We start from the raw sequence: 17,420 nt of genomic DNA, 5'->3' as shown, positions 1-17,420 counted from the left end.
TCTGGTTGAGAACGCGCGTACCGCGCCGAGCATGGTTACACGGTCGTTATCGCCTCAAGGTCACTCAGGAATGCATTTCAGCCCTGACACCATGGAGAGCGTCAGACTGGTACCGGTCAGGTGTAAGCCTGGGGACTTCCTCGAGCCTGAAGGTGGTGTCCACGGACGCGTCCACCTCAGGCTGGGGAGCACTGCTCGACGGCAGACCGCTCTTTGGCCAATGGGCAGAGCGAGCCAAACTACCGCACATAAACTGCCTGGAAATGATGGCGGTGGACTTTGCGCTGAGGCGCTTCTGTCCCCGGATAAAAGGACACCACGTCCTGGTCCGCTCGGACAACATGTCGGTAGTAGCCTACATAAACCGCCAGGGTGGCCTGAGGTCCCGAAACCTATTCAGGTTAGCGGAACGCATACTGGTGTGGGCCCAGCACAACCTGCGCTCGTTAAGAGCAATACACGTGCCAGGCCACTTGAACGTAGGCCCGGACAGACTCTCACGGAACAACGTTCCTACGGGAGAGTGGTCCCTGCACACACAGACAGTGCGTCTGCTGTGGAAAACGTTCGGCAGAGCGGAAATAGACCTGTTTGCAAACCAGGAAAACGCTCACTGCCCAGAATTCTTTTCGAAGAGCACGAACGCGCTGGCCAGAGTCTGGCCCCGCCGTCCGCTCTATGCTTTTCCTCCTGTCTCGCTCCTGCCTCAAGTGCTGGAGCGTATCAAGGAGAGCGGATGCTCAGTACTACTAGTTGCTCCATACTGGACGAATCATACCTGGTTCCCAGCTTTGATGCGACTGAAAAGTACTGCCCCGTGGCCGATTCCAGTGAGGAGAGACCTCCTCTCACAGGCCAAGGGCGCGATTCTGCATCCTCACCCCGAGCTTTGGTCCCTACACGTATGGGCCATAAACGGGTACCCGCTAACCTCCCAAGAGGAGTGTTAGACACGATCGAGCAAGCTAGGGCTCCGTCTACTAGACGACTCTACGCTTCCAAATGGTCGGTGTTCTCTGGATGGTGTTCAGATCAAGGTCTGTCACCACTTCAGTGTGGAGAACCGGAGATTCTCTCCTTCTTGCAAGAGCTATTGGATAAGGGAAGAACCCCATTCTCGCTCAAAGTCTATGTGGCTGCCATATCAGCGTTCGTTAATCCAACGCTTGGCCGTTCACTAGGCAGGAACGACCTGGTGGTCCGCTTCCTTAGAGGCGCCAGGAGGTTAAACCCTCCAAGGCCCCCCTCAGTCCCCGTTTGGGACCTTTCTACAGTGTTGAACGCTATGAAAGGGGCCCCTTTCGAGCCTATTCACTCAGTTGACATGAAACACCTGTCTTTCAAGACCGTGTTTCTTTTGGCTCTCGCTTCAGTGAAGCGTGTGGGAGACTTGCAAGCGCTCTCAGTGAGAGCTTCTTGTATGGAGTTCGGGCCAAACGACTCTGTAGTCGTATTGAAACCGAAGCATGGGTACGTGCCTAAGTCCCTCAACACACCGTTCAGGGCTCAGGTCATCTCCCTGTCGGCCCTGCCGGCCTCAGAGGACGGAAATAGCTCCCTTTGCCCGGTCAGGGCATTAAGAGCTTACGTGTCCCGCTCCGCTGTTTTTCGACAGACGGAGCAGCTCTTTGTTTCGTTCAGCGGACGCTCCAAGGGGCGAGCCGCGACGAAACAGAGTCTGTCTCGATGGGTAGTGGACGCCATTGCGCTAGCCTACGCATCTAGAGGTTTGGAATGCCCTTTGGGCATCAGAGCACATTCCACGAGAGGCATGGCCTCTTCATGGGCTTGGTATAGCGGAATCTCGTTACAAGATATCTGTATGGCGGCAGGCTGGGCCTCCCCGTCTACATTTATTAGGTTCTATAACCAAGAGGTTCCTGCGTTGCAGGCTAAACTGCTCTCGGTCTAGAAGACTATGTATTAGTGTCCTGCCCCGCGCTGCGGTCCAGGTCACTTCAATGTTAATATGTATAAGTGTTCCTGCCCCGCGCTGCGGCCCAGGTCACTTCAATGTTAATATGTATAAGTGTTCCTGCCCCGCGATGCGGCCCAGGTCACTTCAATGTTTAAGCATCACTCACTGACAATGTGTCCCATGAGCATGCTATTACCCCTCATATATATCTATATTTACATATATATGCTATTATGCCTTAAGAGGCACTACTATAAAGGGATGATGCTAATTTAGCCGCTCTCCCTATACTTCTTGGGGTAGGCACTTGTATACCAGGGCGCGCGCGCCCTTAGGTGTCTGTGTCGGTCCAAGAGCACGCACGGCGTTTTACATGGGGTTCCCGTAGCGTTCTTCGACGCAGTACGAGAGAACTCTACGTAAGAGAACGTACTCGGTTACTAACGTAACCTCGGTTCTCTCTAGAAGAGGGAACGAGTACTGCGTCTCATGGCCGTGCGTGTCCGCGCTGCGTCGCTTCATTGACGAAAATCGGCGTGTTAGACAGCTATGCTCGTATTTATAGGCCTAGGCCACGCCTGTTTGGGCGGGAGGTGACGCAGAAGGGCGCGAAGCGTCCTCATTGGTCAGCGTCTCTGGCCTCGCATAGGCTGTGCTTTTCTGGCAGAGCAGCCAATGGGTGAGCTGTATTGCTCCGCCTAGGTTGTATGCTTCAGAAAAGCGTTTTACAATATTACAAAATTAAGGATTAATTTTAGGCTTCAATCTCGACAAAGAAATATCTTTCCCGTAGCGTTCTTCGACGCAGTACTCGTTCCCTCTTCTAGAGAGAACCGAGGTTACGTTAGTAACCGAGTACGTTTCACTCATATTCCCTTTACAGTGAGTATGCAGTTCGTATGCGGGTATGTATGCGCTGTGGACTCATAGGTGGAAAACTTCTTTGCTTTACCCAGGGCAGAAAGTCATATGCCGAAAGTAGTAGATGATGAAATTACTACACTGTCATGTAAATCCATGTTCGGTTTGACCACGAACAAACAATTGCCTGCAGGGCGGTGTTTGTGCTGAACGGGCACACATACTCTGTTTGCAGTACGGAACTCAGTCCTGGAGGGCTACTGTACTACAGAGTTTAGAGTTAGCCTGCCTCAACACACCTGACTAGTCCTAATATGAACTGACTAGTCAAACAATCAATGTCTTACTAGACATATTAGGAACTTCCAGCCCAGCAAACACAGAACGTTCCCCTAACATTCCCGTATGGTTCCCATTTGGTTACTTTTTTGGGAACCAACCAAGAACGTTCTAGGAACGTTCCCTGTAGGTTATTTTTAGGTTTCTATTTTTATAACCTAAGAAAAACGTTCCCAGAACGTTCCCCTAACCTTAAGGGAACGTTCTATTTACGTTCCTAATATGTCTAGTAAGACATTGATTGTTTGAGATGAGCAAAATCTGCACAAAACTGATCACTGTAAAATGCATGCCGGTTAAAAATGTGTCCGAGCCGGTTAAAAAACTATTGCGACGGCACGGCGGCCGTGTCGGATTCTGCGGTCAGACGCAACGGTCAAATGCACGATGGAAAACGACACAGCTTAATGCTTATTGGTTTAAACAACAGTGATGTATTGTTCTCTTATAAAATGTTTGATTTTAAAACTCTGATATCATGTTTTTATATGTATGTGTGAATATTCCCAAACTCTCAGACAGTGCGATCTCTCCATGGGTTATGTGATTGTTGTCATTTTAATAAAAAATAAAATAAAAACATGTCTGTATTGAAGTAAAAATAATTGATAAACACATATTTTGAATGGAATTAAATGAGAACTTTGGGTGTCTTGTTCATCACATTTTTTCATATAAAAGCAACAGAACTTAGTCACCCTGTAGTCAGTAATTGTATTGCTTAAAACTCATCTTTGATCACCAAAATGACATATTTAAACGTTTTCTCCTTGATTTTTTTTTCTTGCCTCAAAAAAATTGCTTAAATGTAACCTTGCCTCATTAAGTATACACAGTTCTATGAATATGCAAATTAGCCCCGTCTCCACTCACTGCACTACAGTTTTAAAGAGAAAATACTTTTGTATTTTTTGAGCAATGGTGTCAATTTGCACATGGTTTGTCTTAAAGCTTATAAAAAAAAATCAAAAAAACACCCTAACCCTAACCCACATAGACATATAAACAACAATAAAAACTTGATTTTCACCACAGGGCGACTTTAAATTGCATCCAGGTTATTAGCAACACAGCGCATGAGTGTGTATCCCGCAATATCCGCCTTTGATCTCGTAGGTGTCTGGTCCACTACGAGAAGAGAGAACTTTCAGCCTTGCCTGCACTTTTTTTTTACTCCTCCCTTCACAGCAGCCGCCTACTCTCGCCTAAATTTCAGGTGGCGCATGATCTCAAATGAGCCTATTGTGTAGGCAATCAGCACTGTGATTGACATGACGAAGGAACTCTTAAGAATCGGCTGTGGGGCAGAGTGTGCAACTGAATTTTTTTTTAAGTCACACATCTTTACAGGTGGAGTGCACAAAACAATGAAATCAGCTAATTATAGGACTAGAATTAAGTGTAAGGTAATAAAAATTATTAATACACATCCCATATTAAACTATTTTACCAACACCAATGTGGATTATGGACTGAATTCCCAACAACAACTGATATCAGGTATCACTCAGGCTCAGTTTCAGCCACAGAAATGCATAAAAAAACAGGTTTAAAACCCAGACAATTTTAATAGATGAAGTTGAAAGCCGATCAGTGACAGGAAACGTTTCCTTATAGCTAATATCTCAGTAAGATAATGCTGAAGGTGGGTGGTCACTATGCGCATTCATTTGCTTGTGGGTTACGCTCAGCACAGATAACATTTTCTCTCACAAATGACATCAGTTAATAACTTAGAGACGTGCATATGCTGTTCAGGGAAGTCTGATAAGGCTGGAGGGAAATGTCCAACTATCAGATATCTGCCTGAACTATTAGCATCCGTAGCAGTCAGCGGCCTTGTTTACACCAGGTATCCATGTCAAACGCATCCCCACTGACCTCATATAATTGGATTTTGACAAGGGGGGGGGTCTCTGATTTCATGATCCCATCATCAACAAACTAATGTTCTCAAATAAAGCCTACTTGTATTTAAATCTAACAAACACATTTTGAGCGGAAGACTATTTTACAGTAGTCCAGTGGTTACCTGTGTAAATAAACAGTGGATGCGCTATTAAAGGAACACTCCACTTTTTTTTGGAAATAGGCTCATTTCCCAACTCCCCTAGAGTTAAACAGTTGAGTTTGACCATTTTCTAAACCATTCAGCCGATCTCCGGGTCTGGCGGTAGCACTTTTAGCATAGCTTAGCATAGATCATTGAATCGGATTAGACCGTTAGCATTTCTCTAAAAAAAAAAATGACCAAAAGAGTTTCAATATTTTTCCTATTTAAAACTTGACTCTTCTGTAGTTACATCGTGTACTAAGGCCGACAGAAAATGAAAAGTTGTGATTTTCTAGGCCAATATGACTAGGAACTATACTCTCATTCCTGCGTAATAATCAAGGAACTGCTGCCGTACCAGCAGGCGCAATGATATTACGCAACGCCTGAAAATAGTCCCCAGCTAGGTAACTTCCAACGTGACCGGCACTAAGTTTGTAATATTGCGCTGTACCAGCAGGCAACTTTTAATATTCTGTCGGTCTTACACGATGTAACTACAGAAGCAAGTTTTAAATAGGAAAAATATTGAAACTCTTTTGGTCATTTTTTTGAGAGAGATGCTAACGGTCTAATCAGATTCAATGATCTATGCTAAGCTATGCTAAAAGTGCTACCGCCAGACCCGGAGATCGGCTGAATGGATTTGAAAACGGTAAAACTCAACTGTTTAACTCTAAGGGAGTAGGAAAATTTTCCTTTAAACTTCTGACCAATTGAAACAGTTTTGGTTTCATTTTCACGTTCTGTTCTGTTCCGTTCCGTTTCTTGCCTGCATTACCCAGAGGAAAAGAAAATTTGAAAAGAGATCTCCAAAATGTTTCATTTATTTCTCCTAGACAACTTTGAGATCCATATGACACCAAACTGAGACAAAGGTTTATTTCTCCTGTGTCTCAGGCTTTTCTCTGGAGCAATAAGATGCACTAAATCTCAATTTAGTCTCCTTTTAAGTTTCAGAAGAGATCTCAACAAGCTCTAATATAATGCTCAGAGTTTCTCAACTTCTGTGTCTCTTTGTGATCTCAGACAGAGAAATCAGAGAGCTCTCTCCATGAACTCAATATACTCTCATCCCAGCTTCAATTCATGCATCTCATGCTAAACTCAGATAGAGCAAAGGAAGAGATTTCCACAAGTGCTCATTGAATTCTCAGACTTGGATCACTGTCTTGGTTGTTTCATATCATATGATTAATCCACATGATTTTTTAAATATAATGTATTACTGTATGAATAAATTAATTGTAAATCTTTTATTTTAGGCTGCAAAGACCCTCTTCTTTTATATTATTTTCTATAAATGATTTGAAATATTTCACTGCATGTAATTCAGTAAAATTATTTTATTAACCACACAAAACACATTGTAAAATAAAAACAGTAATTTATTGGTAACTTGAGAGCAAAGAAATTACAATTTCAACATTTCAGATGTATCAAAGTTTAACTGCCAAAAACATTTTAGACAAAATAGAGATTAAAGTGAGGCTTAGATGAGAATCTCAAATTTGTCTCCTAAAAGCAAGCTCTGGCAAGTAAAATTTTCCTCTGTCTCACCTATTGCTCCTAGTGAATTTTAGGAGAAACATATGAGAAACATTTTAGACAAAATAGAGATTAAAATAAGGCTTAGATGAGAATCTCAAATTTGTCTCCTGAGCTATAGAAAAGCAAGCTTTGAGCAGTAAAATTTTCCTCTGGGTAGTTCTGTAGTTAATTTTTCTTTGTTCTCATTTTCCCATCACTGGTTAGTTTCAATGGTTATTCATTACCAGTATATGATTAAATAAATAAATGACACCGGCGGTTTGCATTCAGTTCATTATCTTGTGTACTTAAGCCCTCTCAGTTCTGGTGTGTGTTTTGAGCACAGTGTTACGGTGCTGCTCTGTTTGGAATACTGCCATTTTTATTAGGGATGCACCGATATGAAAATTTTTGCAGATACAGTTAACCGATAATTCTATATATTTGCAAGCCGATAACCGATAAATTGGCAGATACATTTAAATCCAAATTGCATATAATTTTTTGAGAGTCTGGTTACAAAAACAAAAGTCTCACCATTAAAATCCATATCCCAAGCACACAATTATGATGTTGGCATTATAATTTTATGCAGCCTATATGACAGACTCGCGCTGCACATGTTGCTCTTAACTGCATTTTACTTTTTAGAAGTGATTCCAATACTTTTTAAGCAATTCAAAACTATCACAGTGTGCATCTGTGTCTAAGTGAAAGGAAATAATTCATTAATTATCAGTATATCGGATATAATATCGGCCAAATTTTCTTATCGGGCCGATAATATTAAAAAGTATAATATATCGGCTGATACCGATATGGTGGCCGATATATCGTACATCCCTACTTTTTTTAAGTTATTTTATTTGCATGCTAACCTTCTCCCTAATCTTCTTCGTTGACCTAACAGTGACACCAATAAAAATAAGCTGATAATTATTTTATAGGCAATATTAAAATATTTTGTTCAAATTAACAAAAAAACATTTGAACCTTTACAAGAGAATTTAGGCATCACAATACAGTATGAAACATGGATTTTCATTTAGAGTTTTCTAAATGTATTTAAATTTTTCTTTAACTTTATTTATAGTAGCTTTAAGAGAACAGTAGATGATGGCAAAGGTAATTTAAACGAAAAAATAGACAAGGTGATAAACAGACATAATTAAATATTCTGTTTCAGCTGATATTAGAAATTTAATAGACAATTTATTTAGATGCTTTTATCCAAAGCAAATAATCTTTATCAATGCCTACTGGAAATGTGTGTTTGTTTGTTTTTTCTGTGGTTTTCTTTTGATGTCACACATAATCGGTAAAGTTTAAAACTCTTCTTTATTACACTGACTACTGTTCAAAAGGTTAGATTCAGCATTAAAATAATATTTTTGTGCTTACGCTCACCAAGGCTGCATTTATTTGATCAAAGACACAGTAAACAGTTATATTGTGGGAAATATTATGATATTATTTGTGTGATGGCGAAGCTGAAATTTCAGCATCATTACTCCAGTCTTCAGTGTCACATGATCCTTCACAAATCTTTTGAATATGATGATTTAGTGCTCAAGAAACATTTCTTATTATATAACACTGTAATATTTTTTAAAATGTATTTCTGAATGAAAAGTTAAAAAATAAAAGCATTGATTTGAAACATAAACCTTTTTGTAGCATGTCCTTACTGTCACATTTGATCAATTTAATGAACCCCTTGTTCCAAAAAAACCCAACATTTTGAATGATAGTGTGTTTTCATAGAAATCCCGACAGGAATTTCAAGTGCACACACACGGACACCATGCCTGCTTCTCTCCATTGGCTTGTTATCAGTGATGAAGTATAGCCAGTCTTTGGTCTTACCTATAATAAGGATGACTTTGGGTCTGGGTCTAGATGGGTCAAACACTTCATATTCCTCTATGAGCTCCGCTGTCTCAGACAAGTCTGAGTCACTCTCTATGGAAAACTGGTTGATGGGTGGGAGGCGCTCGTACCTCCGATAGGGGAAGTTGGGGCTGTCCGGGAGAACTGCATGGAAGAATGCAAACAGTTAGTGACAGCTTCTGAAGTCCTCAGCAATGCAATGCAAAAGAGGAAAGCCCACTGATAGTCTATCATTGGAAGAATAGGTTTTGTTTAGAGGACATGTTTTACTGTAGAGGTACTTTGCATTCATTTGACTTTTTTCATCGCCCCGAGGTGGGTAGAACAATGTTGCCCAGCACAAAGACAGGAAAACCCCTACCGATGGTTGCCATGCTCAAACAGCATCCAAATAATGAATAACAGGCCCGCTGTGCAAGACCCGACAACACAGCAGTTTGTGGCCAGTTCTAGTTTGCATGAATTTCAGCATCGCCTACAATTTCGAGTTGCGTCGGCTGATGACAACACCTCCTACTCACCGTTCCGGAAAAAAGATCGGCGTGACTGCCCACCGTTGAGAGGCGGTAACGACTTCTTCTCCTGTCCAACGAACGTGTCCCAACGGACTTTGTCAGGCCCACCGATCTCCTTCACCTTCTTAAGGCAGGTCTCTAGATAGTCCAGAGGGTCATCTGGTCGGTAGTACATCAAACCCGTCAGCAGACTCTGGGAAATCAGTGACAGATCAGGGACTCATACTGTGTTTATCCAGAATTACCACTGTAAATACCGGTAGCATGCTTTTTTTTATGTTCTCATCCAGTTTTCCATTTACATACTAAGAGATACTGCTGCCTATTTGATATTATAATTAAAAAATATATATATAAACATAAAAATAAATAAAAAATAAAAACATATAAAGATACACACACATTATATATATATATATATATATTTAATTTTTTATTTATATTTTTATTTCATTCTTTTGAAAAAGATATATATATATATATGTGTGTGTGTGTGTGTATGTACGTACCGTACCGTACGTGTACACACACACACACACACTTTTTTAATGTTTTTTTAATATTTATTTTTTATTATAATATCAATATATATATATATATACATACAGTGTGTATGTATGTATATATATATATATATATATATATATATATATATAGGCTATATATACACACATACTACATACATGCATACAAACATGTATTTTTTAATGTTTTTTTATATATTTGTTTTAATTATAATATCAATATGTATATATATATATATATATATATATATATATTATACATATATATGTACACTGTATACACACACACACACACACACACATACATACATGCATACATACATACATACATATACAGGTGAAACTCATATGAAAATAATATTGTGAAAAAGTTCCTTTTATTTCAGTAATTCAACTTAAAAGGTGAAACTAACACATTATATAGAAGTGGGATATTTCAAGCCTTTTTTTGTTATCATTTTGATGATTATGGCTTACAGCTATGAAAACCTTTTCACAATATTCTAATTTTGAATTTGGGGGTTTTCATAAATTGTACGCCATAATCATCAAAATTATAACAAATAAAGGCTAGAAATATCTCACTGTGCATGAAATGAGTCTATTTATTAGTTTCACCTTTTAAGTTGAATTACTGAAATAAATTAACTTTTGCACGATATTCAAATTTTTTGAGTTTCACCTGTGTGTGTGTGTGTGTGTGTGTGTGCGTGTGTGTGTGTGCGCGTGTGTGTGTGTGTGTGTGTGTGTACACACGCATGTACGTATGTACATACATACATACATACATAGCCTACATGTGTGTAATGAGTACAGTCAGTTGCAGTGTTACACCTTTTCAAATGACTTTAACAACATATTGTTTATTATTTTACAACTATAATGCAATAAAAATGTATTTGTTACACCACATGACCATTTAATATAAACTAGAGAATGCAAAACAAAAAAAGTTATTAAAATGTAAAAAATAAAAAAATTTGTAAAGAGTGACAGCTCCTTAAATATACACCTTCCTATGCATCTGATAAAGGCTAAACACCCTAATGCAAATCATCATCATTAGCATCACATGGCCAGGATACTGCAAACAAACTCTCTGAAGCAAGAGCAAATAAATAAGGATTGACTCAGAATCATCCTACTGTTTTCATAACAATAGTTAAATAATAATTGGTCACTGTAAAATGAATAACAGTTACAAAATAAGCCTGTTGTTTTCTATAAGACCAGACTTTGATAATGTGTGCGCATCTGACAGCACGCCGACCATAACAAACAACGACACGATCGTGTGCGTAAAAACGCAAACACAGTAAAGGGCGTAAATAACCCTCTCTAATTTATATAGCCAATAACCCAATCTAATGCAACACTTCAGTCAGCTTACATTATTTACAAATCAACCATCCCTTTAAATCAACCATATACCTTTTAATTATAAATCATCCACTTTATAATGACCCTTTTAATAATGAATCAACAATATAGGCATACGCTTTTGCAGTGACACATCCCGATGCTCGTAACTTCTTCGTGTCATTATTTTTATGATGTGGAAACACAACAACAAAAGTTGAAACACAAAAGCTCACCTCAAACAGCTGAGGTATCTCTCTACTGGAGAGGTATTCCTTCGCGTCGTTGGTGTTCATGTTTGTTTCGGGAAAACTATATCGATGCTGTTGAGTTGAGTGAATGTAGATTGTTGCAGGTTCACGAATCCGTGATGTTGGTGCGATCTTAAAGCATTCTCCAAGTGCCGACTAAACTAGATGGACGCAGACAGCTTCGCTCTCAGTAAAATCTTTGTGCATGTTACATGCTTGGTCTAAGCTCTTCTCTTAGTGTCTCACTTCAGTGTTTGAATCCGCCGACACAACGCGATACACCTGCGCGCCGCTGGAGAGAGAGAGACTCGTGCTCGGCCAGCTGACGCGCGCGTCCTGGCGACTGATGATGCGCGTCTCTGGAGTTCACAGCAGAGGAGGAAACTGGAGCATGTTAGCGAGAGAGAGAAAACAACACACTTAAAAAGTTTTGCTAGGCCTATTTACATGATTTAAATATGGTTTGAATAGGCTACATCTTGACTTGTGTGGGCACACAATGTTCACAAAACGTTTTCAAGAATAGGCCTATATTTTTAATATGTTGCATTAATATTTTACATAATATATGTATTTTTTTTATACTAGTTATCCAATCCACAATATATCATATTATCTATTTCGATAAAATATAAATTATGTTTTAATTTAAAAACGTTATGTTAAAAACGTTATATCTATCCGTGTGTGTGTGTGTGTGTGTGTGTGTGTGTGTGTTATTCATCACCATTTTCATGAGGGGTATGTACTTATTTATATGAAATAATTTCCTGATTAATGGTATTATTTTCACATTACAGCAAGATTTTTCTTTAATTTGGCAAATATTTGGCAAAATGTTTGACTTTACTGCTCATCATGAATTCATATTATTTTTGACAAACTATGGCAAATATATTTTTAAGAATTTCAGCCTTTTATTATATATATATATATTATAATCTTTGACAGTTCGGATTATAAATTATATCAGGATAATTTCTTAATGAATAACTTAATAGATAATATAAGATAAATAATTGTCCTGAATTCAATGGCATGCAAAATGATCATATCAACAAAACATGTCCTTGATTGAATGCATCTCATGTTGGTGTTTCATATTTCATCAATGGGACTTCATTATATTAGTATGTAACCTATATAGTAACACTCTGACACAATGTTCACAGTAAGTGTCACACAGGCACCAAATGTTCCATGATGGATTTTGACATTTTTAGCCTCCATCTGTCCCACAATCTCACTTAATCCACCGTCAGTGTTCAGTGCCTGCTGATAAACAGGTCCTAGAAATATAGTATTGTGTAAATTGTGTAAGGTGGATGCTCAAGCATCCGTCGCATCATGTGAGATGAGATGAGATGACGTTTAATCTGCTGTATAATCCTTGTTGCAATGCTCTTAAAATGCAGTTAGATAATTGTGGGGAAATTGTGTGAAAAACATTTTTTTAAATGAAAAATTAGTATGATTTAAAAAAAATCCAATGCCCCATTTTTGCTTGATGCTTGCACACTATTTAAGGTTGATAACATTTATGCTATTTGCAGTAAACAAGACCTGCTTAAATGTATGGGACATGGGACAAAAGCATGGGCAAAAGTCCTATGTGTGGGTCTCTTAGGCCTATAGGGTCAAAATAGCTATGATATAGCCAACCATAGATATTTGCTATGCAACAAAAATAACAATTGTTTATGATAACAGCACAGTGACATGGTGAAAAAGCCAAACATAGAGCTGTTACTATATATTTTTTACATGACTGGAGTGCTGTGTTGACCAATTAGCATGCACCATTTATCTGTTTTTATCAAAAGTAATTGTTTATCACTGAATATATACACATTAATATTCAGCATATTTATTATTTCTATCGTCATTGATAAAACGTAATGCATAATCACATATTCATATGCGTCTGCTTCTAAATGTATGAGCAGAGGAATGACTTTTATTTCGGGAAAATAAGACTTTTAATAAAACCGGAAGTGAAGCGCTTCCTGGTTGCCGTTGCACATCCAACCTGTCAGGTCACTAAACCGGTGACGAACTAAAATGGATTATTACAACTTAATGGCAATATGTGCATGTATTCATTTGCTTTTTTTCATACCACATGTTTACAGTAATCATGTTGAGGTAAGTGTCTTTATTTATAGCTGTTGTAAAGCGTCTTTTTGATGCATTGAGTCAGTGAAGCTGTCATCAGTAATATTCTCAGCCTCAGCATTGTGTCTTTTTAACATTTATTTTATTATTTTATGTATGTCTTATTCCCGATTTGTTACATATACACACACACATATGCACATATAAAACATACACTGAGTTCAGTTGATATGAGAGCGTGCTTATGATGCCCAAACACACTAGGTTTTGAAACAGCCTGTATGATGGCCAGTTTGTTGTAAACAGCACATCTCTGTGGGCATTTGGGTTTGTTTAATCAGTCAACTATTTTATGTTATTATATTGGCTCACAGTTTTCTATTAAGACAACAACGCACAGATTGTCTGTATTTCTTAGGTGCACTTTTGTAAAGCATTTTGAATGAACACATGTAAAATATCATGTTATTCAGAAATAGTCGTAAAACATAATTCATTCAATATATTGACAGTGTTGTAATTCTCTCTGCGAGACAAAATATCTTCTCATCATAAATGTAATCTCTCAGTTCTTTCTTACAATTGCATTTGACGTGTTCATATGCCCATCCACATCCACACAACAAGTGCATCAATTTCACACAAAAATGGCCACAATATAAAAAATACATTCACAATCTAAATGTCAAACAATATACAAATTATAAAATGTTAATTGTACTGTAGATTCAGTGGGCTTATTTTAAACCTAACAAATCTTTTTTGTGACATGCTTACTAAATGTGCTTCTCTATTAAAGAAGTGCGCTTCTTTATTATTCTGTATCGAAATATGCATGTGTATTGTACTTCAAATCTTTAAAGCATATTGTTAAAAACTGTTCTTGCGGATCATATAATATCAATGAACTAAAAGACCACTTAGATGACACTTTCACGACTGTTTCTTAACACTCTTAAGTACAACTTTTAAAAAGTCTAGGCCTAATATTTCAAGAATTATTATTTTTTTACTTCACACACAGACAGTAGATTTGAAATCATAATGGTTTTTTTTATTCTTTTTATTTTGATGTGTTTACTAAAATAATAATGCACATGTAAAGTACTTGATTATAACTTTAAATGTAGAGTGTTATTTGATTCGATAATACACTTTAACCATATTTTAAAGACAAGTGGGTCAAAAAAGCACTCAAACTAATTGCATATTATAAAATTAGCCTAGATTTATAATACAGTTTTTTAAATTGTAAATAATAACATGTATTTAATCGTCTGAAAACATTAGCCTACACTCAGTTTGCACTTATGTTGTTTTAAAGTATATTGTTTCCATAATAAGCACTCTTAAAAAAGAAAACAGAAAAAGTATGCTTCAGTATTCGTTTGACATGGATTGTGCCATCTTTAAAATCTATGCCACTTGTTTTTTTTTTATTAATATATAAAGCAAAGACTGTTATGCTAGTTTTAGTGTTAACTAGTTTTAGAGCTTCTCCAGTTAAAAACCTGTATATGATGTTTTACGTCACATGACCTTCTGTTCTGATACAGCCAGCATTCAAAGTCGAGGCAATTTTTGCTTTTTGCTCCCATAATATCAGTGCCTTTCATAAGCTTTCATACAGTGGCTAAAACGGACAACGTCTCTACTTACGGCCTTAATTTGCTTTTCTTTTCTCCTTTTATTTGCCTGAAAGAGAGAATTTTCACATTCCACAGATTGATTAAATTAATAATGCAAGCTAATAATATGCATTACGGAGACACAGTACATGTCATGTACAAACATACAAATACACATAAAAGTGAATTGAAATCAAATATGTCAAATTTGCTTAATGTCTTAGAGTCGTGCTCATCTGTACACCTGTGTAATGATCTTATTTTCTGATTGTTGTTTAGACAAAAGCCGGACAGTTTTTCAGCAGTGGCCACACCAACAACTGGGCAGTCCTCGTAAGTTTGACTTTTGACAATTTAGAAGGATACTTAATGAATAAATTCATATTCAAAGGCCTCGTGACTTTTCCATTTGTTCGTGATTTACTGGATATGGAAAGTTAGACACTTTTAAAAAGATATTTTTTTAATTCAAAATTTCTACCTGATAAAATATTTTAGAACTTGGCTAGTAAAAAATCGGTTATTCATAAAATGCCTAAAAATGCCCATCGAATTACATAATTGTATTTACATTTACATTTTAAATGTTTAATTTTAAAATCAGGCGCTCATATATCCAGGTTTTTCAAGACAGTGGGAACCCTAGCTTTTCTAAGAAAAGAAAAAAAGGGGGAATTAAAATTGCTAGTAATTGTTTAGTTAATTATTGTTAACTAAAACTAATCAAATATGTTTTTAATGTAATTAAAATAAAGCTGAAAATATATTAAATATACATTTAACTAATTTAAATAGCCTAAGTTTAAATTGAAGTTTAAAGTACTAAGATGACTAAAACTGAAATACATTAAAAGTATACAGTATATTTATGAAAACTGGTATCACATTATTGGTTAATGCTGTTTAACCGCTGTTTTAGGCTGTGCTTATAGGTTTTGTGAAATCTTGGTCATAGTTAACACAGGAATTTACTGCCAGTTAGCATTAATGTAATAAAGTGTACGAATAAATAAGAGCACATAATAGGGAAGACAAAAAAAAGTGTAATTTACAGGTATATCAGATTATTTTAAAATGTATGTTACAACTTCACAACATGCTTTTGTAATTGCTGCCTTTTTTTCATGAATTGTGTAGTCTCTTCTAATCATGCTTATGTCTAGGTCTGCACATCTAGATTCTGGTTTAATTATCGGCATGTGGCGAACACGCTGTCGGTATACAGGAGCGTAAAGAGACTGGGCATTCCAGACAGGTAAACTTCAGCTCATTTACTTCAATTATGCTGTAAAGCGACTTATACACAATAAAAAAAAAATTAAAAAAACGTAAACTGCCCTAGTTGGAGCAATCCATTGTGTATCAACTATTTCCCCCTCCTGGCATCCTCATTATGGTGACACATTATTTAAACGGACTTTCACCCACTGTTTTCCATTGCTTAATTTGTGCTGTCCAGAGATAGCTGCATGTTCGCCCTTTTGTCACAACGAGGCAGTGATATTTGTGCCTCTAGCCGCAGTTAAAGTCTTCCTGTCTGCTCCGATTAGATGTGTTTGCTCTGCTTTCCCAGTCACATCGTGCTGATGCTAGCCGACGATATGGCCTGTAACTATAGAAACCCCAAACCAGCCACTGTGTTCAGTCATAAGAACATGGAGCTCAACGTGTATGGAGACGACGTGGAGGTGGATTACCGCGGATACGAGGTGAAGCTGCTCTTGCTTTAATATTGGATTTTGAAAGCTCGTCTTCAAAAGTCCTGCTAGTTGTTTCCGCACATGAACAAGTTTTAAACCGAATGAAAATAGTTCTAAACAAAAGGCAAAGTAGTTTTTGTGTGAATCAGTGAGTGAATGATCCACTTATTGTTATTGGCTTGTCGCCGGTCTGCCATAATAATGTAGCCCGCACTGTCACTGTAAAATCCACATCGCTTGCCTTTTTTTTGGCAGTTATTTCTTCATTTAAAGGCATTTCTTTTTGTTTTGCAGGTCACAGTAGAGAACTTCCTGCGAGTCCTGACAGGACGTCTCCCCACCAGCACCCCTCGATCCAAGCGTCTGCTGTCCGACGACCGCAGCAACATTCTCATCTACCTGACAGGTCAGACCGGTCACGGCCCCGTTGCTGGCTGTTCTTTTAAATTCCTCCTTTTTCCTGAATCTGTGACCCTCCTTTTTCTCAGGTCACGGTGGAAACGGCTTCCTGAAGTTCCAGGATTCTGAGGAAATCAGCAACATGGAGCTGGCTGATGCATTTGAGCAGATGTGGCAAAAGAGGAGGTACTTATGCATTAACTCTCATATATTTGGCATGATTTGTTTTCCTCAAAAACCTAAATTTATTTTCGACTGAAGAAAGAAAGACAAGGACATCTTGGATGACTTAGGGGTGAGACAATTATCAGCAAAAAAATTTTGGAAAGTGAATTAAT

General features: G+C 37.9%; 2 protein-coding genes across 2 annotated transcripts in view; one reads left to right on the top strand and one right to left on the bottom strand.

The window, feature by feature from the left end:
• ak5 (adenylate kinase 5) overlaps positions 1 to 11,610 on the bottom strand; it is a 116,446-nt gene extending 104,836 nt beyond the window's left edge. The window contains exons 1-3 of the mRNA XM_079611880.1: positions 11,226 to 11,610; positions 9,113 to 9,299; positions 8,568 to 8,735 (exon numbers count right to left, since the gene is read on the bottom strand). Coding sequence (XP_079468006.1) covers positions 8,568 to 8,735; positions 9,113 to 9,299; positions 11,226 to 11,285 — 415 coding nt within the window. The 5' untranslated portion in view covers positions 11,286 to 11,610. The remainder of the gene's footprint in view (positions 1 to 8,567; positions 8,736 to 9,112; positions 9,300 to 11,225) is intronic.
• A 1,614-nt stretch (positions 11,611 to 13,224) lies between these two features.
• Positions 13,225 to 17,420, top strand: part of pigk (phosphatidylinositol glycan anchor biosynthesis, class K) — a 47,530-nt gene continuing 43,334 nt past the window's right edge. The window contains exons 1-6 of the mRNA XM_079614068.1: positions 13,225 to 13,385; positions 15,263 to 15,316; positions 16,147 to 16,238; positions 16,557 to 16,692; positions 16,978 to 17,089; positions 17,172 to 17,268. Coding sequence (XP_079470194.1) covers positions 13,302 to 13,385; positions 15,263 to 15,316; positions 16,147 to 16,238; positions 16,557 to 16,692; positions 16,978 to 17,089; positions 17,172 to 17,268 — 575 coding nt within the window. The 5' untranslated portion in view covers positions 13,225 to 13,301. The remainder of the gene's footprint in view (positions 13,386 to 15,262; positions 15,317 to 16,146; positions 16,239 to 16,556; positions 16,693 to 16,977; positions 17,090 to 17,171; positions 17,269 to 17,420) is intronic.

Source organism: Phoxinus phoxinus (assembly GCF_949152265.1).
Source record: "Phoxinus phoxinus genome assembly, chromosome: 5".
NCBI lineage: Eukaryota > Metazoa > Chordata > Actinopteri > Cypriniformes > Leuciscidae > Phoxinus > Phoxinus phoxinus.
Note: the sequence above shows the minus strand (reverse complement) of the source record. Positions and strands in the feature narration are given on the sequence as shown.